Genomic DNA, 22,537 nt, shown 5'->3' with positions numbered 1-22,537 from the left:
GTAGAACTTAAATAAATATGGGATTACGTAAATAATTCAAAATATTAAAGATGCAATAATATAATTATAGCTAGACTGATAATTCTGATTTATGTACAATTTGACAAAATAATATTGGAATATCCCCATTATGTTGCTTTAATTTATGCTGTGGACATTCGTGAAAACGGCCAAATAGTCAAGAAGGGTTGTAAACTTTAATGCCAAATTATAGTGGTATAGCATGCATATATATGAATATATATATGTATATGTATCTGCGGTCACCTACAAGAGGTGCCTCGACCAGTGGCTTGCGCTCCAAATTGCTTTATTTAGTAAACAAAACGACGCATTTGGAAGCAGCACTGGTCGCTCGGGCGGCCCGCGCTCCAAATTAGTGGAAAAACGTCAAAAAGTTTTTGGAGAATTTGTTTCAACGACGACGCCTAATTAACCGTCATCTCAACTGACGGCCGTAGCTCCGACCAAATACGAATCGACGCGTTTTCAATTACACAATGTTCAGACTGTATTTTTTTTCTCTATTAAAGAATTCGTCTGCGAATGTTTCGCATACTGCGCATTGACAAAAAATTTTCCATGGTGCGTATACGTATTTTTGTGTCTGCAACTTCGGGCGCTTTCAATTAATTAAGAGCGGCGGCTTCTGAATTGATATTTTGGCGATTTCTATTAGAATTGCAAATGTTGGAAAACGCTGCATTTCAAAACTGGTGGCGGAAGCTTTGCCTGTGTACGGCACAAGGTGGCCATTTTAGAGTGTGAGTGCAGGTAGCGGCTAGGGTATCAGCAATAAGCACAACTACCTTGTAAGTTACTCTTTACTAAGTAATACATTGTATGAGGACATGTACGAGGGGTGATCTACAAATATGCGTCTATTACAAGTAAACGAAATAACCGTCTTGTTCGGTCTTTTCATGAGTAGCTATGTATATCCAATGGGAAAATCAATATACTACGAGTTTCCTCCCATCTGTGGCCAATAATGTTGCAAATCACAAGATTACCACAAAAACTTCATAACCGACTTGCTCTTGGTACAATGCAAATATATCTCGAAATAATTAAAAAGCAGGCAGCGGAATGGTAGCGAAGAGCTTTTACAAATATAGACAAATCTATCACGCAAATGTACTTGTAACATGCCATGTGGTTTTGCACTAAAAAGCGAAGAGGTATGTATATTGTTTTTGGTATGAATGTAAAATCTAGATAGAAGAATGACAAATCACAATTAAGTTGCCTAATTATGAGAACGCATGTGATCATAATGACGTGCCGAATTGAAATCATTTGTGACCGGTGCTTCTTGTTAACGGATACAGATGATATGTTGGGCCAACAATGTCAGACCTCTATATCATATAATACGAAACGACTTAAAAGATGTTTTTATGTGAAAAAAAAAATTGGTGCAGATGAAGAAATCAATCAATTTGTTGCATATATGATACAGGAATCTCTAATTATATGTTGTATATAATTATAGAAGTATCTTATCATCTTTACGGCCCACAATTTCAAAACCAAATTAACAAAGCACCCAATTTCTAAGTAATATATTTTCACAAATTAATAAAATAATAATAATTAATAATAATTATAAAAATATTGAATTAGTTTATAAACGTATTGCATATTTGGAAATGAATTCGCTAACAGCGAAACTAAATTCAGCTAATTAATCTAAGTAGATAACTGTTGCATACTTTTTGGTGTAATAATAAACTTCCACCATATGGTAAGATTTTGTACAACATGTTTAGATTTCTACCACACTATACTGATTATGAGACAAACGTTGCGCCAAACACACTGCAATAGTTCGTTCACCACTCTACTTGGCGATTGTAAGAAACGAATAAGAGCATATGATATGAATAAATACAATTTTTATAAATATGTTTAGATATGTATGCACAGGTATGACCTTTTTTGTACATAGATTTAAAATTAAAATGAACGCCACACATAAATTAATGCACATTATTACATATTTTTGTACTTTATACCCGTAGGTATATTAGGGTATATATATTAGGTTTGTGCAAATGATGTAACATGCAGAAGGAAGTATCTCCAACCCCATAAAGTGTATATATTTTTGATCAGCATGACGAAAGAAATCGATCTAGACATGTCCGTGCGTCCGTCCGTCCGTCCGTCCAAACAGCAAAGGGTGTACTAGTTCAGTGCGAATCTTGACTTGGGTCAGAAAGCCGGAGCTCTTTCTTCAGGCCCTTTCAAAATCTTGTTATATATATAAAATAGTAATGTAGAAATATATAATGCTAAAACAATAATTGAATGGTAGGTCCGAGTGGGCCATCAGAAAAGAGTTACAAACCTGTCCATTGTCCATTGTAAAACCTAGGGGAACCTTGATATCAAGTTTGAAAATTCTAGGGGAAGCTATTATACTTCCTGAGATCCATATATAATTTGTGAGATATGTTGTCACACCTCTTTTTGGGTGCAACGAACATTCGTACTTGGCATAACATGTTACCTTTTCGCAGTAGGGTATAAAAATCTATTTTTTTCGGAGCCTTACTTTAAGAGACTAGAATAGCGACCACAAAAGCTCAATCAATACTGGTAAATGATTTCCACAGCTTTTTAAATTTAGATCAAAGTCGTTGGAGTTAATCACGTAGAACAAATAACAAACCCACATGCGCAACAGACACAGTGCAGTGCAAAAGCAACAGCAAACCAGCAGCAACAATTTCAAGGGTGGTTTTTGGTTTGCTGGTCTGCCAAGGACTACAGCTGACTTTGGAAAAGAGAGGTGTACAAGTAGGTAGGGCGCTGGCGTATGTGTAGGCGAAGGGGAGTAGTATGTGCACGTTGACCTTAAAATGCTTTATAAACACGTTTCGTGCCAATCACAAACTGATTAATTAGACACCTGATTTTGAAAAATGTTAATTGAATAATACTTTAAAATCTAACAGGAGCTGCTAACAAGCGGATCACAGAAGTTCCATAAATTTGTATGTGCGAGTGTGCGTGTGTGTTTGCCGGTGAAGGTGCAGTTTGAAATTCAAGTTGCCTAATAACTTAAAACCCCAAGCAGCTTTAATGGCCATAATTCGTCGTGGCTGACGAGACGCTGCCTGAAGTCCAAGGAGTGGTGTGCTCGCGTGTGTGTATTTGTTCTTGTTGTTGTTGTTGTTGTTGTACTATTGACATTATTGATGGAAATTCTTTTGTGTTTTCGTTGAAAAAAACCAAACAATAACAACAAAAACAAAAACAACAGAGGAACGAAGAGACGCGCGCGTTATTTGCTCTTTCTCCACACTAAATGAAAGCCCATGGCTCTGGGTCGGCCCCCTCCACCCCACAACTCCAGACCAGGCCCCATATGTAGACAGGTGCATGCCTCTGTAAATCTTTGAGTGCGTGTGTGTGTGACTACTTACCTTTATTTGCTGCCGTCTGCCACTGTGGAATAGGAGGCTCAGTTTTTCCAAAATAGTTTACGATTATTGCCTCGTGCTTCAAATTCGACCATTTATTAATCCCACTCAAAAATATTAATTAACTTAAGCTGCTGTTTTATGGCTATGCATTAGAAATTATGTATATAATTACAAGATATTTATAATTAATTTTATGAATTTGAGAGTAGCTGCAATTTGTTTTTACTTTTTCTTTTCCAATAGTAGTAGATCATACAAGCATATGCAATTCATTCAATTTATATATTATTTATAATTAATTTTATGAATTTTAAAGTAGCTATAATTTATATTGTTTTTTGTTTTGCAACAGAAGTAGTAGTATTAAGTACTTATATGCAATTTTTTCAATTAATTAATTTATATGCCTTTTCATGTTGTACCCACATTTTGATCTTTAGGATATATGATTGGTTTTATTCCTAACTACTTTGGATTTTGATCGATAATTTGTGCTTCCGTCCACAAATTCGACCATTTCTTAATCCCACATAAAAATATGAATTAACTTAAGCTGCTGTTTTATGGCTATGCATTAGAAATTATATAAATACAACATATTTATAATTAATTTTATGAATTTGAGAGTAGCTGCAATTTGTTTTTACTTTTTCTTTTCCAATAGTAGTAGATCATACTAAGCATATGCAATTCATTCAATTTATATATTATTTATAATAAATTTTATGAATTTTAAAGTAGCTATAATTTATATTGTTTTTTTTTTTGCAACAGAAGTAGTAGTATTAAGTACTTATATGCAATTTTTTCAATTAATTAATTTATATGCCTTTTCATGTTGTACCCACATTTTGATCTTTAGGATATATGATTGGTTTTATTCCTAACTACTTTGGATTTTGATCGATAATTTGTGCTTCCGTCCACAAATTCGACCATTTCTTAATCCCACATAAAAATATGAATTAACTTAAGCTGCTGTTTTATGGCTATGCATTAGAAATTATATAAATACAACATATTTATAATTAATTTTATGAATTTGAGAGTAGCTGCAATTTGTTTTTACTTTTTCTTTTCCAATAGTAGTAGATCATACTAAGTATATGCAATTCATTCAATTTATATATTATTTATAATAAATTTTATGAATTTTAAAGTAGCTATAATTTATATTGTTTTTTTTTTTGCAACAGAAGTAGATCATACTAAGTACTTATATGCCTTTTTTTCATTTAATTAATTTATATGCCTTTTCATGTTGAGCTTTTGATCTTTAAGATATACGGTTGGCTTGATTCCTACTTACTAGTACTTTGATTTTTGATCGATAATTTGTGCTTCCGTCCCACTGTGTGTCTGCTTCAAATGCAGCGAATGCAGTGTGTTGGCCAAGTTAAGTTGCCGCAAGACAAACCCAAGTGCGTGTGTGCAGCCCAAAACAGTTATGCAAATTATGAGGCGGCCCTGTGCCTGTCCCCAGCACCGTCCAAAGACTAGGCGTTTGTCTGGCCGGCCGTTTGAGCTTTTGTGCGAGAGTGTGTGTGTGTGTGTGTGTGTGTGTGTGCGTGTGCTTAGCGCCTAATGCCCAAGTTTATGTCGCTTAATTATAGCAGCCGTCTGTTTAACATGCTAATCGGCGGCTGCTGTATCAAATAACCTGCCGCTATCGCCGCCTAAGGCAGAAAGTCCAATCTCTAATCGAGCGCATGCGTTTTGGTTTTGGAAACTGTAGTACCTTGGGAACGGAAATCCCCATAGATAGACAATACTTTGCGAAAGTGAAGACAGTCTAAAAGGCTGCGGTATAGCCAAAAAATTCGTCATAATACGCTACATTTCTTCCGCATTATAGCAGCAAATTTTCTTAATTATGACAAAAACAACATTTATGTGAATATATACTCGTATATATTTTGGTATGGGCGTAACACCATACTTTGATTATGTGTGGTAGTCAGCTAATTTATTGACACATTTCGAGACCAAATTTCTGTCAGTATTTTGTTCACTAAGCCGCTTGTTCACCAAATTAGTGGTTACAGATCTGCTTTTAATGAAGCCAAAGACTCAGCCTCTGCATGTGCGGCGTTGCGGCCAAATTGTGCGTTTGCCATTACGCTTGCGATTAATTTTCCATAAAAGTGGAGCTTAGTGATAGTCGATTGGGTTGGACTTGGTGGTAAGAACAAGAGTGTGCTTGTTTAAGCAAGCCGTAGTAGCCACAATTAGACTTATGTATATTACATTTACTCGTAATTCGTCCGTAAGGTAACCTTTGCACTTTACAGCGCCCACAATTGAATTCGTTGGAATTGGTTCAATATCGATTTACGACCCTTACCTACTCCCTGACTAGCACAATCAGTCGCAAATGTGTTAAATATGTTAAAATGTTTCCTGCAACTGCCTGCAGCAACAAGTTGGATGCAGCTGCTGCAGTGGACGTCAGACTGACCTTCAACTTTGACATTTTCATTGACGCAAAGACGATTGAAATGCTGTAGCTGAGACAGTTAGTTCAAAAATAAATACGAAATGGATTTGCCTCAAATTCGATGGCTGAAAGTAAATTTACTCCCTTCCCCCCCTTCCCCATTTCCCCATTTCCCCCTTTCCCCATCTTCCCATGCACACAACACACATTTATTAATAACTTTTCGCGGGCGAGCAATTCGAATTGCCATCGCAGCCAGCTTTTTGTCAGATGCTCATACTTGTTGGCTCTGTCTCTCTCTGAGTGCGAGCCCCAAGCTCCACTGTTGGTTGGTTGCGACAACAGCATTCATTCCAGCAGCGAACCTTGTCCGATTCGGTTGTGTTCGTTTGGTGCGCTCCGGTAATTATTTGTATTTGTATTCGTTTGCTTTTGAATTTTCGAGCGATTTGTGCGCGCATTTTCAACAAGTGTTTTTATTGAGTGTGTGAGTGCGAGTGCGGCAAACAATATACAAGAAATAACAATTAAATGACCGTAACAACGACAACACCACAGCCAAGTAAAGTGCCAACAGTGTAATTAGCATAACACGTGTTTGATTGTGTTTGTGTGTATGTGTGTGTGTCCACCTTAAAAATTGTATGCTTGTATTACACAAAGGCAAAAAGGTGGCTCGTAAATACTCATAAATGAAATAAAAACATTGTTGAGCAACTTAGTAGTTTCGAACGAATAATACTGAATCTGCTGCAGTTTGCATTTCTGCCCAAGATTGTGGCGTCTGTCCGAGTGTGCGGTTTTCTTTTTTATGTAAATTTTTTAGTTTGATTTGTCGACGCTGGCGGAAAGTCGTCGCGACATTGTCACTGATAACTAACGGCACTTGGCGGCAGTGGCAATGTATGTATGTATGTATGTACACATGTATTATGTACTTGTACATACATACATACATACATCTGTATAAAAGAAAGTGCACACGAGGCGCAAACGTCACAACGGAATCTTGTTTCCAGCTGAAGCAATCATTTATTTATAACTACTTCTAAAAGTGTCCGTACGCTAAAAAAATGTGTGTCTTACTTGAAAAAAGACATTAAGCGTTGCTTATGTGAAGTACATAAATAATACATAACAAAGAGTTGAACAAAAAATTTACAAAACTGTGCATAACTTGATGAAAATTGCAAATTATACTATAATGTTAATGAATGTGCAATGCCTCATACTTATTATGGCTTATTATCAATACACAATGCGTTCAAATTTTAGTCTATCTGAGTTTTTGTAATATCAAGCTCTCTGCCTATGTTGCATACATTTATAACGTCCCTTTAGCTTTATTAAATATATATATATATATATATATATATATATATATATATATATATATATATATATATATATATATATATATATATATATATATATATATATATATATATATATATATATATCAGTCATTAAATATGATCTTGAACACGCTTTCTTTTACAAACCATTGAAAACATATTATCTGATAACTATTTATTTGTACATGGTCGAACATGCATGCATAAGTAGAATGAATGCTAATGATTATTTTATTTTTTTCAATTAAAAATATCAATGTATATATTATTTTTTTTTTTTTTATTTCTATAAACTATTAAAAACATTATAAATATAGGAAAAATCGAAATATTGTTCGAAAATCATAAGATTTGTTTCCATTTATGAAAGCTAAATAAATGATAACAGAGAAGTATGATAAATTTTGAAAACAGCACCCAAGAATGCATTTAAATTCACTTTAATCCTATAAGAAGTATGCCAAAATGTAGCCCAACACTAACGTACGGTTTTATTTTTAAAAATTAAGCATTCTAGCACGATCAAAAACAACAATAACAAGCTCTATAGTATGTGCCCTGTATAAAGCAACCAAAAACTAAATTAATAACTCATTGCAAAATATTGCAAAAACAAAAATAATAATAGTAACAAGTACGTCAAGCGAAATGTGCAAAAGTTGACCAACCGTGAGCGACTTACGAATTTGTTATTACAACAACAACTACTTGTACTTGGTGACTGTAACGGATTTTCACACAAAACATTACAAACTTTGTCGTGGACTTCGGCACTTAACGACGTTCCATTCGAGTTCCGTTCCGGTTCCGTTTGACTTGCGCTCTCCGTGGCACATTTTCAAAGTAAGTTGAATTAATTAAGTTAACAAATGTCTTGGTATATTATTTGTTTAAAGAGAGGTATCATGTCTAACGAAGAGACAATTTAGTGAACGGTCTAAGGAAATTATAATTAAATGATTACAATGTTTTGAATGGTTCGGGTATAGCGCATAAAAACCATTTGAATTGACATTGTTGAGTAAAAAGGATGTGTTAGGTTTGAGGAAAGGAGTAATGATCTCATTGATGATTATCATGATCTGAGCTTATTTTAAAGACATAAATTTTTCAGTCAGCAATCCAACCCCGTTTTTTACAGAATACTACGAACAGTTCGAACTAAATATGTATACCCCTTATTTCATTAATATAGCGCTAAATCTACGACCCCCAAGCTGCTTCTGCCATTCACTCGTAGAACTAGTTTTGTAAAATAGCGAATTAGGGTACTTCACTGTGAGACTGGCTAGCCTGTAACATTCCCTTTGGTAAAGTTTTTGTTTTGTATGCTCACTACATTTCTCAGGCTTTCTAAATAAACTTTTCTATCTCTAGATTTGCCCTTTCATGAATCAGCGTGATTTGTCCCACATTTGATAGAACTGTTGCTAAAAATAAAAATTGTTCGTACATATACTATTCTATATGTACTTGCATGCAATTATTTTTTTCGAGTGATTCATGACTTCTTAGCTGGGTAGCTTAATAGAAAAAACCTGCACTCCCTTTGAAGCCCAGATAATTTTTTTAAATAAAGCTACATTTTAACAACTAACTGATAAAGCTGAGTCATATCAATTCAATAAATTGACAGTCTGATTAAATTATTAACATTTTGATAGGGAATTCAGTAAATTATTGTAAGTCTTTAAAATTATTTGTATTCATAATACCTATGTTTGTAAAGATTTTTGAAAATAATTTTTAGCTAATTAAGATTTCTGAATGCAAACTAATTTAATTTACTTTTCTTTCTGCTGCAATCGAATATAACGAAATTATTTTTATAAATTAAGTTTTTATAAATTTAATCAGTGCTTAAATAGTAAGTTTGTAGGCTTCCGGTTTTGGGGCTTAAAATATTTAGGCGCATCCATTATTCTCGAGCATGTGAATAACACATTGTTCTTCAGTTAGGGATATACTGTGTTGTAAATGATAAAGTGATTGTTATAATGCTTGAAATGAGTGATTAGTGAAAACATTTTTGGTTTTTTCGATGTTTGGAACCAAGAGATGCATATGGCTCAATAAAAATAAAGGACCCTTGTCCGAAAGAAACCGTGCCTATATTTAGGCTTTGGCAGCGCAGACAACAGGTGCATGACCAGTCATTGAATTGACCATTCAATCAGTCAGGTGTCTGCTCAAGCCGCAAAAAAAGTTACGACCATGCCAAAAGGTTGAACAACCCAAAACAAACCGCAACCGAAAGCGAATGTCAGAGCAAGTGCAAAAACTAGAGTGCGACGATTACGGTGGCGACGGTGGCTCATGAACTTCACAATCTTGGCTCAGAGATCTAATGTCATTAAATGCGCCCAAGGTTGAATATTTGTACACGACCGACTTTTGTGCCGTTTCGAAGACTTTTCATTGCGAGTCTACTTGTATATCTATAGATATGTTTGTATGTACGAGTAGATGTGTTGCCCAAGCACCTGTTACTGTCAATCCAACATTCAGGCAGTCAATAAATGAGATCTGATTTCACTGTCATGTGAATAGACTTTTTTTTACTTGTTTTACGCATATACTCGTATAGTAGATTCAAAAGTGGGTCTAGAAATGGTTTGTTGTGGCAAGAAGACCTCCCTGATCTGCATGTTCATTGCGTTCTGGGGTGCCGCGCAGCTTCTACTAATGGGTCTGCTGTTCGCTTACCATTCCCTTGGACTAATCACCGATTTACCCATAAGCCAGAGCTACGAAACTATGGACCAATTTCGGGAAGATGCCGATGCAATGTTCCTGCTGCTCGCATGGCGCTGCACTGGAGCCGGGATATTCTTCCTGGTGATCTTTCTGCTGGCCTTCATCAACTTTTGCATCAACAGATGGAAGGAGTCCAGAAAACCACTATATCGCTGAATAGTTGTGAATGCCTTGGGCCAACGGTTTATTCTTATAATTACCATAATAATTGTAACGGATTTTTCAATATTCTAATATGACAAACGACTTTTCTATTGACCAGCACCCACCTCAAATTGCTACTCCTCCCAAGTGCGACTCGAGCTGCAGCTTGAGCTGCATCGGTGGAGCTCCGCCTCCACACCTAGGCGCGAGGCAAGAGTCATTTTGTTGTGGCACCCACCTAGAGCGCAACAAGTTTGTTGACCGCATTTCCAGTTGTTTTTGTAGTTTGTTGTTCCCGATGTCGTTCTCGGGCGTTAGCTTCGGTGTTGTTGCTGTTGCTGTTGCTGCTGTTATTGTTGCCCCTGCAACTGTCGTGATTACCTTTAGCTTCTTTATCTACTTAAAAAGCATGCTTGTTTGAGCTACTTTTGGATTTTTAGACTGGCTTTTATTATGCATTCGTCTCAACAATTTTTTTGACAACTTGTTGCTGCTGCTGCTGCTGCTGTCGTTATGGGTATATGTATATAGTGTGTATGTACATATGCGCACGTGACACCTTTATAGATGTGTTCCTTAGATGTCATAAATTTCAAAGAAAATTTCTGATGCGCATTTAGTGGCTCCAGCATGCTAATGTGGGTCTTCAGTTGTGGGTTCAGGTCTGGCTCGGTCCCTCTCTAAGCTTGTGGGCGCATGAGATAAGCGCCCGTTCGTTCGTGCTAAGTATTTTGTAGCTGGTTGTTGTTCACGAAAACCGTTGTGTAAATTATTAACAAGTTGTTTGTTGTTGCAGGAAATCATGTTGTTGTTGGACTTGGCCAGTCATACTCGTATTTGTTATCAGGCCAAAAGCTGTAGGTAGGCGCTACGAATCTTGGTTGTGGAACAAATTCATAATAAATTTTGAATTGTTTGCGCTGCCAACAAGATGAAGATGTTGAGTGGGCTTCGGGATGCTTATTCATTACAGTTAAGGTACAGTTGGAATCAGAATAAAATAAAATAATAAAATAAAATAAAATAATAATACTTGGCAGCATGCTAGGGGTGCCGGTTACGTAAAGCCTTTAAAGACACAGCATTATGCAGCAAAATTATTAGTTCAAAGACAACTAATTGTTTCTTATACGATTTACTTCCTGGTTGGGCGAATGCGATGCTTTATTCACCTTATGTTTTTGGAAAGTCTCATTTAGTTGGAGAACTTACCAAATAAAAGGTCATACTAAGTCACTCGCTTTCAGAGACCAAGAAGCGCTGTGATTCCCGCCTTTTAAAAGTCAACTGTCATTAAAGGAAATATAAAGCAATTGTTTATGATATTTTATATCCCCTTCGTTTTTGTATGCTGTAGATCCCTTTGGAATCTCTGACAACATTTGGATCATTGAATAGTCATACGACAAACATATCCCAAAATTATTAAAAATTTAGTAAGAAAAAGTAGTAGGAATTTTCCTTCTGCGATTTTATGTTATTAGATGAACGCTGATCCCACCAATCGAACGTAAAATATTGCACAAATCGTATAAATTTACATTATTTCTTTCAACAAGTTCGTCGGAATATTTTAGAGCAGTTTGAAATTTGCGGAACTGAAAATACAAAAGCCGTTTATTAAGAACAGGCGTAAGTGTCGTACCTCTGCAAATTTCGGCATCTGCCTCTACCAAAACACCCATTTGTTAGGCACAAAGGAAACGCGGACTACACCGCCTCTAAAATATCAAACAAAGCAACAGTAGAGAAAAATTTCGTTTTTTGCGTTGACAACTCAGACAATTATATTTTTAGCAGTATCACACTCTAAGAAAATCAAATTTTACGCTCACAAGACGAAGAAGAAACGAAAAAAGACGGATATTTAAAATGTCTAGGATGTTGACGGCCGCCTCGATGCGGCTTTTTCGTGGCTGTAAGTATGATCATCGATATAAATTTGTAGATACATATCTGTATCATAGCCCATTGACTATTTTTTTTTACACTCGTACTCAACACATTCACACACACATCGTATCCTGTACCCGTATCCGTAGTGAGCTCTAAGCAGCCATTTCTCAACACTTCCCGATATCTGACCACCAAGAAGCCGACTGCTAAGTCAACAACGGCGCCCAAATGCCAGAAAGACGAAAAGGAAAAGCCCCCACCACCGGGGACATTTCCAAGCGGCGGCACACACGCAGTGTTCAGCGATCTGCCAAAACCGGAGGGCGATTTCATGAAGGAATGGTCTGCCAAGAACTCCAAATACAACATGATACTTATCAGTGGAATTGTGGCATTGGTCGGAAGCATAGCTCTAGGCATATCCTCAGGCGTTATGGAGCTTTACTGCTTTGTGCCCGAATATCCCTACACCAAGGAAGAATTAGAAGAATTTGAGAAGGAGGAGGTGCGCAAGCAGGAGGAGATTGATGCGCGCGAAGAGCGCCACAAGGACTTGGTTGAGGCGAAGGAGCTGACCATAAGGCGTCGCAAGGCCAGGGACGCAATGAAGCAGGAGGTTGCTTTCATGCAGAAGGACATAGATGAGGGCCTATCTGATGGTGAACTTGCACAGTTACAAGACTTGGTTCAGAAACGCGAAGAGTTTGAGAAATGGGAAGCGGAGGAGGAGAAACGCTTGAAAGAGCAGGCGAAGGAGAGAGAGAAGCTAAAGAAGGAGAAGGAGAAGGCTGAAAAGGAGAAGCAGAAGGAAAAGGAGAAAGAAAAGAAGGAGAAAGAAAAGGAGGCCAAAAAGAAGGCCAACTAAAGTTTTCCACCCAACAAGAATATTTTATACTAAGTACAACTTATTTGTATTGAGGTTCAGGCCCAACACCTATTTACCAAACAACGACACCAACAACAATAATCTACTACACCACCCATCTACAGCAACAAAAACAATAGCCATGTTCATATACTCAAACGTTACAGAAAATTATCAATAAAAATCTTCGTTGTTTGGTAAAAAATATCGGCACAATAGTGATATTTTTGGTGAGATTCGAGGTTAATGTTTTTGATCTTTGTTTCTCTGTTATTGACGTTTCGGATGGCAATAAGGATCGCTTCAACTTCTGATGTATAGATGGACGTGTGGTGGGGCTTTACGAAAAATTATGATAATTTATATTTCTAAAATAGTTTCTGAATTTTTTCTATGCTCATGTGCTTCATTTTGACCCAAATGAGCTTTGCAACAAGTAGACGAAGGCTGCGATTGTGATGGCTAACTGGCATTATCGTGCCAGTTAGCTGGCCGCACAAAGGAAATGGCTCATTGCATATAATCAACGCGCTGCCGCATTGCAAACCAAATTGTATCTCATAGATAACGGGCGCACACATGCGCACACTCCTCGTATCTCAGCGCACGTATCGGTCGCAGCACGATTTCAATTGAAGCTAAATTACGCATCCAAATGCAAACGTCGATACAGTGTACACCACTGTATAGTATGTCTGCATGCCAAAACAAACGCACTCGCTGCCACAGATACTCTCATTCATACAGAGGTCCGACTATGTGTGTAAGTGCTGTGCGATATAAGCAAACACTTGTTGTCCAGTGTGGATGGGCACTGGCCCGCTAATAAAATAATGCCTCTTTCTATTCGTTTCGTTTGAATTCTATGCCAACATTCTATTAGATTGAAGCGAAATTCGCCAACTTGTATACATTGAGCGGCGGCTACTGCACCGCCGGCCACTTACGGCGCATCTGCGGTGCCTGTGTGTGTACACGTATCTGCAGTATCTGTATCTTTTGCGCTAAGTGTGCTGGCTGTGTGCACATAATGAATCACAATCGTCGTCAGTTAAGCTCGGCTTATCATTAATCAAATTAGTTGCAGCTATGGCCATAGCAGCGGTCTCAACAGCAACTGCAACAGCAACAACAACAAAACACTGGCCTGCCTGCCAAGCCACAGAACAGTGGGGAAAAAAAACCTTTCTCTACACAACTATTTATTCTTGAAGGGAATATATTTAGATGTTGCGCAGAATTTTAAAAATATTCTTTTACAATTTGGTGATAGATTTCCCAACCACAGACTGACATGAATTTAACAAATTTTGGTACTGATTCCAATATTTGTTGGAAGTTGGAATCTGTTATAAGCTTCTTAAAGCCATATGTGATTATTTTGATGACCCCGAGGTAAACAATTACTATTTATTGGGGATATTAAAAGCATACAACTATTTATTCTTGAAACGAATATGTTTAGATGTTACGCAGAATACAACAACGAAGTTTAATTCATCTACAATTTGGTGACAGATTTCCCAACCTTAGACTGACATAAAGGTAACAATTTTTCCACTTTAGACTGCAAATTTTGACAAATGCTCCTCCAATGAAATGGCCATATGTGATTATTTTGATGACCCCGAAGATACAATTACCATTTATTGAGGATATCAAAAATAACTATTATTATAATATAACTATAATAACGTCTCTGACTACTCTCTGCTGTAAATCGTGGCGCAGCTGACAATTTGGCTAATATAATTCCCCCACCGAGTCGGAGTCGTTATTAGTTATTTTTGTTATTTGTTTTATTTCTTTGCTTTTCTTTAGTTCTATCTAGTATAAATTCAGTATTGGTTCCATTTTTTATTCTCACATCGACAGCATTGTTTGTCAATAAATAAATAAATAGTTGGTGGGCTATAAATATAAATATAGCAATTTTTATACGGTTAGTTTAGTTGTGCGTCCACTGTGCGTCCATCTTGTCGGACCGCTGAGCGTCGCGTCGTTCGAAACCAGCTTTTTTGTAATTTATCATAAGTATTCTATTCTATATTCTGCTGCCATTATTACTGTCACACTGTCGCGTGTGCTCCTCTTGCTCTTATAATGCATTTATGCTGCAATTTGTTTGAATTAGCGCGCGATCACCGAGTGTCACTGGCTTGGCTTTTGGGGCTATAGGCGGCGAGCATCGGTCGGGGACATCTCGATGTTTGTATCTGTATCTGCATCTTTGAAGAGCTACGAATAGCTGTGAATTGCATTATGCAAGCGACCTAAAGTAAAAGTAGCAAGTGGTTCGTTCGCTTGAATTTGTAAAACATGTTGAATGTTTCCGGGTAAGAAGGTCTCTTTGTGAGACTCGTTTTATTCACTTTTATCAGCGCTTTACAATTTTACACCGTTTATCTTTTGGTTAGCTAGAAATGCGCCGAGGGTTATCTCCCAGTTCGATTGTTAGTGGTGGTTGCTGCATGTAAATATTTGCATCTGCATCAACGCTATTAACTGTTTTGCTGCCGCTGATAAAACATGGGATATGGTTGTGTAAATATTTGTTGCGGTGAGCGCATCTAAACGCAGATTGTACAAAGGCGACCCACTAAATGTGGCCGGAAAAGCATTACAATGTTGTTAGTGTACTTTTCCTTTACTATAGTACTGAGGCGGAGGCTGAGGCTAGGGCCGTCTTTTGCTGTTATAAATATGTTCCATTTAATTTCATTTTCAAGAGACTGCCTTTGTTGTTGATTTACTAGTCGTTTTTTTTTAATGCTGTAGCAGCAGATCCAGATCTATAGCTAAAGCAAGTGATGATATGGCTTTCGTTTTTTTCGAAGTGTGCTGAGTTTTGCTGACAATGCGAGTAAAGCCAAAGAGACCCCATTTCATTTTTCCAATTTTGTAATCTAAAAAATGGTTTTAATGTGGCTAGTAGTAACTAAAATTAATACAATTATCTTAACTTTTTCTTAAACGTTTGCTTCAAGTACCTGTTGACATGGGTGCACAGCTAACGTTTCATACCTTCCGATCAGGCCGAAGTGATTCTGATATCAACCTCTTCTACAGTTAATTCCAACAAAAAATCGTTAAAATAATTTGATAATTTATATACAGTGAAACCTCTCTTGGCCGGACACTCATCGTCGGCCAACTTTTGTCCGGCCAAGGGGAATGTGAAATTTTGTTCATTTGTTGCCTTTTTTAATTGTTTTTATATTTAGGCATTTAAAATAATTGTACTTTATTCAATACAAAGAATTAGTTACAAGTATGATTTATGTAGATACTTACTTATGGACACACATATAACAATGAAGATGCAAATTTATTAAATAGCTTTTCGTAATACTTATATACATAAGTATAACTATATTTTGAAGCTTGTTGTATGTGTTCCCCTGAAAAGTCTACTCTTTAATAAATTCGCACCATGCAGAAAAAACTGATACTCACCAACTATTTCAGATTATTATTAAATAATAGTGCTCCTAATTCTGTTTTCACACGGTAGATTGGTTCCAGAAACAACCGTGTAAAAAAACATTGATCAGGTTGGTGATTGGTTCCTTATCTCTAACGAAATATATATGTATGAAATGTAATGTGATATAATAAATACACAACAACAATATGTGATCAAACTTAATAAAGAGCTATTTTATCTAAAATTGGATGGTTCTATGCATGTCAGCATTCGTTTTCAAGAGGTTCTCGTTCGGTCAATAAATGCATTAGTTAGAATTTTTCAAAAAATAGAGTCCGTGTCCGGTCAAGAGAGTGACTGATCGCACAAGAGAGGCGAACTTGTTCTAAAAATAACATCAAAACGAAAGTTCCCGGAAAAGTGTCCGCCCAAGAGGGTTGTCCAGATAAAGGAGTTTTCACTGTAATAGAAAAAAGTAGTCAAAAATACTTAGGTCTGTTATTTGTTTTCCTATACAATAGACCCCAGATCCTACAAAAATGGGTTAAGCGCAACTTTTCGCCCATCGCCTAACCTTTATATTTAATTCTGTTAATTTTTATTGAACTGGATTAAGCCACATTGACAGAGCTCTTAGAAACTCTTCAAAGTGGATGGTGTTGAATGATGCTCTAGGCTTCAGTCTACAAGTAAGTTAACTTCAGAGCAGAAACTACAGGAGAGGCTCGACCATGCGAGATAGCTGTGCAGATCCACTCAAGCACTTGTTGTGGCGTGGATCACAGGAAATGTAAATGGCAGAACAGACGTGATGGCAGACACCAAGCACCTTTTTAAGTTTGCAGTGCCGCGTTTAAAATATAGCCAAGAGCTTAGGGAAAATGCCTTACTTATGTAGCAATTAACGAATTAAGCTTTCACCTAGATTGAAGACGCGCGAAATTAACTCGCGCTAACCGATAATTTTGACTCTCACTTATAAGGTGATTAAATAAGTATAAGAAGCCACTTAAAAGCGTGTTTGTGCGTGTATGTGCTTGTGTGTGTGTAATAGCCGAAAAATGTACGCTAATTAAACAAATTGGTCGGCAAGAGCAGCAAGCAACAAGAACAGCAACAAAGAGCACAGCAACTGCTACTGCCTTGAGGCCACTCGACTGACTGCAAATCTAATAGCTCACTACTATGTTTCGAGAGGTGTTGGACGAGCGTGCCGCTTTATTGAGGTCTTGCCACAGTTAGTGGTGCTGTTGGCTTGGCTTTTCTAAAGCTCTATGTATCTATAAGATACAGTTTGCTTGCACAGCAATCAGTTGGCAAGTGTAGCAGCAGTAGGTCAACACTGCCCGAGTCTGCTTCAGAATCAATATGTTGGCAGTTGCTGGCAGCGTCGGTTTCATAATCGGCTTCCATGTTCTATACTCCGTGATTTGAAGTGTGTGTGCATGTGTGTGTTTCTTCAGATTCTACAAGTATATAGCATGAACTAGCCGCGCCTCTGGGTTTGATTCAATTTGATTTGCTGTGCAGCGCACGTAGCCGTCGGAGCGGCGTGGTCGGCCCCTGAGTACTGGAGTACATTGCAATAATAATGAGCATTTCTCTCTAGTTACTTTCTGCTTTCTATGCCGCGTAGTTGAGGCATTTTTAATTAATTTTTAATATACTTACACACTTTTCATTGATGTTGCGGTCGCTGTGTGTGTGCGTCTCTCTCTGTGTGTGTGTGTGTGTGTGTGTGTGTGTGTGTGTCAAGCCGCTGGCCATTGGCATTCTCTGACGCATTCATTATTAATTTCTTTCGCTTGGGCCTGACGGGCCAGCTCTGTCTCTGGCTTTGGCCCGGGCTATGACTCTGTCTTTAAGCCGAGTACGCCTCTTATGTGTGTCTGTGCGGTCCGCGCTCAAGTTACGCTCTGTACCCCGGTGGCCATCATCGAATTTTGGAACAGTGGGGAACAGTGTGCGCTGCATTCACATTTCTGGAACATACAAGTATTTAGATCAATCCTATTTAAAACCTTAACTTGTGCCACTACACGCAATAGAAAGGAAAAGATGAGATTACGAACTTTTTGATTTAATTCGCAAAACGTAACATTAGAAATATGTACGATTTTTACCAAATCACATAAGCTCCAGATGCTTTCTATGACTTTTTGTCAAATTTACTAAATTAATTTAATTTAAAAACATGTGGCAAATAGTTCTCGCATCTCCTCCTACTTTCTGTATAACTTTTTTAAGGGAGAAAGCACTTTAAGAATCTGTTATCACTTAATTGTGCACATTTTTATTTTATTTTGTAAAATTGTATTTAGCGGTTACACACAATGTGAGTTTGAAGAAGCAGAAGCATGGTATCTGAAAATCCTTAAAAAAAGAATCATAGGAAGAAAATGATAAGAAAACCTTGAACATAGATTTTATATGCCATTCGGCATGTTATGTCTCGACTCACAGCCGTGATTTCCCCGAAATGGTTAGAAGGAATAGTTTTTATGGGATATAGGGAAGTTTCTGTCAAAAGTAAATGGGAAAGGTCATTATAAGTATAATGTGCAATATTTTCATACGGCAGGCAATATAGATTTTATTTATATTGCTTTCGACTCACTGTGCATTACATGCAGTTTGTTATAAATTAAATTATTTTGCTCTCGAAGTTAAGGTTAAGCGCCCATAAACAATACATGCATGTGTATGTATGTTACATGAGATTGTGTGTTATGTTGGGGCCATCGAGTTTGGGGCGTAAGCAATTTGTCTTTGGTAAAATTTTGTGTCTTAAGCGAAGTACCGCTAAGACCATATTTATGTATACATACGAGTATGTATATGTATATGTATGTATATGTTCGTGTATTTACTTATGTTTGTTTCAACAGTACGTCCCAAAAAAATATGGTATTACAATGTGTACGAACACTGAGCCAGCTCTCGTTGTTGTTGTTATTGTTGTTGCTAGCAAGCCTGTAATAAAGTAATTAAACCCATGACACTGGATATTTTTTATATGGCAAAGATTAATTGAGTTTGGGGGCGCACTCGCCTTTGGCTCGCAGTATGTAAGTACTGTGGGGACTTCGCAAAACTTAATACAGATATTATACATAATAATAATAATTTCCATTGCGACCATTATTAGCCGACCCATAACTGCTTGCGGCCTTTATTGCAGTTTGTTGTTAAGTATATAAACAATAACAATATCAATTTTCACTCAATTTCGTTTCAAATTCAACACGAAATTTCGCGGCGAAAGCCAAAGACAAAAGGCTGATATATAAGTATGTACGAGTAAGCAACAAATTCAAATTGTTTACTTTTTTGTTGTTGCTGCTGCTGCTGTGCCTGATCTTGATTATGTTTATGGCTTTTAAATAATTGTTTCATGTCTGGCTCAACTGTAAAACGTTTTACTTTCGCGCGCACACATTTTAATTGCTGCCATGAGTGTGTAATGATGATGGTGCTGATAATCATTATGATGCTGATGATGCGCCGCTGTTGCGCAGCACGTTGCCAACTCTTTAGTGGCAACAGCAACAACTGATACGACAACAAACACAACAACAACTGTGCACAGTAGGTCGTTGGCAAATGGTCAAGTTAATGTTCACTACTCATACACATGTCTACCCAAAACATAACAACAACAACAAAAACAAAAGCGTGTGAACTTCATTTCAAAAATTACGCACATGCTGCCCAGACATTTTCTTGGCCTTCACTTTTTGTTGTGGCCAAGTGGCCTGGCCAACGTTTTGTGACGCTGACTTTTTGCCCGCTCCCATACACACAAACATACACATGCACAGTTAACACCATCAATTAACTTGTTAGGGCGATCTATCCCCCTGTACTTGGTTCACAAATTAAACTACTATAAGTAAAGTGCCTTTGTTTATTTATTCATTGATTACAATTTTGATTATTATTTTGCTTTTCCTTGCCAATCATATATTTCCCACCTGACTGGCAAAAGATATATAAAACGAGCCTACAACCAGGATCGTTAAAACAAAACATTATTATATGAATGAAATATATATGTATGTTCGAAGAGCACAAACGAAAGTATATATCCTATAACCATAGGATAAGCTCTAATTTTTTATTAAAAAGATAAATTAGTTGATTTTTCCTCCTTTCCCCTACTGCAGAATATTGTCAACACTGCCGATGATTCCAAAGCTACATAACTTTGAATACCTAATTAATACATAATACATATAAAATTCATATCATACTTACATATATTCTAACAAGTTTATTCCAGTAACACGCCCATGCACTGCAGCAGAGTTAAATTATGCATGGCCACCATTCGCGACACTACATACGCGTACAGTTCTTCACCCAAAATGCGTTCTAATTTATATATGTGGTTTGACATGATCGGGTGGTTTCGGTTATAATGTATCTATGACCATCAAAAAGAAGCCTCGGCGCAGAGCTCTAAGACTGTGGGAGGACTAGAGATAAGAACAGGCAAACGGTCTATTATCATGATTTGGATTCGCCTCACCATAACAATCAAACCTACTTAGCAAGCACAATATGCCCGTACAGCATTCAGAGAGGGGTACAAACTTAAAAAGATTGCTTTATTTATTAATTAGTCTTTAAAACATTCATACATTGGTAATATTTCGAATCATGCATCGTTTACAGTCTCATAGACAATATGTTATGAAGAACCATTTGATTGAAAAGCAGCTCTTATCTTTCTGTTCTTTGATACATAGTGTGTATATTTCTTAAATATATAAAATGTACAGAGACAAGTGCCTACAATTATTACATTTCCAAGTCGTTAAAAAATACTTGTTTTTCGTTCACTCTTCCTGAGGACTTGGATTGTTAAGTCAACCCCGATTGTTAACACCTTTGTGCCACATACTAGTAGTCAGCGCCTCTATACTTGTATGTTGCAAAATACGCTACAACAATTAAACTCACATTTAATTACAATGCACGACTGATGCCGATGCCAATGCCGATGGCTGTGATGGCCGGCAATTGCAACTGTCAGCCTTTAAGCTGAACATTTTGCAGTTGGCCAACATTTTAAAGAAATATTTTAATTTCAATGTAGTGGTAAAAGTCGCCGGCAGCCGGCAGTCGGCAGCCGGCAGTCGGCAGCCGGCCGAAGAATGAGGCAGCTACTGTTATTTTATTTGTCATGAAAATTGGGTCAACAGAATGACTAAGAAATGTGTTAATTGTAGTGAGTGGCGTAATTAGCCAGAAATGGACGTTTACGCTTTGAATGCAGTCGCTGTCAGCTTGAGCGGTATGCCAAAAATGGAGCAACTATCCAGTTTTTGTGGCCAGGGCTCGCTTCATGGCTACAGGAAATACTTTAAATATTATTAGGCCTCACGTACATCCATACTTGTACGCATGTACATACATGTATATACTATAATCGTATGTAAATGCCAATGGAACCATCTGGCTGAGCTCGTTAAACGCGCCGAAATCACCAACGAAGAAAACATTAATAAGAAATTCATCATTAAGTGCCATCAATCAAATTGGAAATTCTCCAAACGATTTCAAATGCTCTGTCGAAAACGAAAACGAGCATTCCGACTTATTCGTCTTGGAGGCAGCTCTCCAAACAAGGCGAGCCAACGTTGGCTGCATAGAGTATCTAAATGCTGGGGTGAGCCAGCTGCTTATTGGACTTGGGTTCATTCACTCCACTGAATAATCTACAACTCTATAAAGCGACTGACTGCAGATCTTACAAATTATGCAGACCCCGTCGCCAGCAGCGTCATCCCAAAAATCATCAGCAAATTGATGTCAAAATAATAACAAATTAACTGCCGCTACGAAAACAGTCCCACATATCATGCTAACAAAACATGATGACTGTTGCCAACGGTAAACAGAATATGCTAGTCTATCTATCTACAAGTATGTAAGTCTATCTCGCAGACTTCCACCGACACTGGCCAAAAGCAGTTCCAAACAAACACACATTAGCCCCTTAGCCAGTGGGGTCTTTGGGGCTTGATGACGTTGACAACAATTTTAAGGCGTCAAGTTGTCAGTCCCTAGCTGGAAATTTGTTTGCAGTTTCACGGCGACTGTTAACGGTTAATTAGTTAACGTCGCAAAAGGTCAAGAAACTGCATTATGCGCCCTATTGGGTCCCATGGTGTGTTTTGTTTGTTTTGTGTTGGGCTCTGCGCCCACAGCACTTGC

The 22,537-nt window shown here is 37.4% G+C and overlaps 2 protein-coding genes across 4 annotated transcripts in view; both read left to right on the top strand.

Annotated features, from left to right (window-relative positions):
• Positions 1–6,240: 6,240 nt before the first annotated feature.
• The window catches only part of LOC115624620, a 62,067-nt gene continuing 45,770 nt past the window's right edge, over positions 6,241–22,537 (top strand). The window contains exons 1-2 of one of the 2 annotated variants that reach the window (XM_030519370.1): positions 6,241–6,358; positions 7,736–8,069. The gene's annotated coding sequence lies outside the window, so the exon portion shown is untranslated. Of the gene's footprint in view, positions 6,434–7,735; positions 8,070–22,537 lie in introns of both variants that reach the window. The other variant, XM_030519371.1, reaches the window with a different exon arrangement.
• LOC115624622 (cancer-related regulator of actin dynamics homolog) lies at positions 11,555–13,095 on the top strand. Of its 2 annotated transcripts, none has more exons than XM_030519376.1 (3): positions 11,555–11,759; positions 11,925–12,045; positions 12,170–13,095. In XM_030519376.1, the coding sequence occupies exons 2-3, from the start codon at positions 12,000–12,002 to the stop codon at positions 12,886–12,888; spliced, it is 765 nt and encodes a 254-aa protein (XP_030375236.1). In that variant the 5' UTR covers positions 11,555–11,759; positions 11,925–11,999; the 3' UTR covers positions 12,889–13,095. The 2 variants fall into 2 exon arrangements, with proteins under 2 accessions (XP_030375236.1, XP_030375235.1); XM_030519375.1 differs by having other exon boundaries at positions 11,820–12,045.

This window comes from Scaptodrosophila lebanonensis, unplaced genomic scaffold, assembly GCF_003285725.1.
Source record: "Scaptodrosophila lebanonensis strain 11010-0011.00,11010-0021.00 unplaced genomic scaffold, SlebRS2 tig00000061-arrow-pilon, whole genome shotgun sequence".
Lineage (NCBI taxonomy): Eukaryota > Metazoa > Arthropoda > Insecta > Diptera > Drosophilidae > Scaptodrosophila > Scaptodrosophila lebanonensis.
The sequence above is the reverse complement of the archived record's forward strand: the minus strand, read 5'-3'. Positions and strand labels throughout refer to the sequence as shown.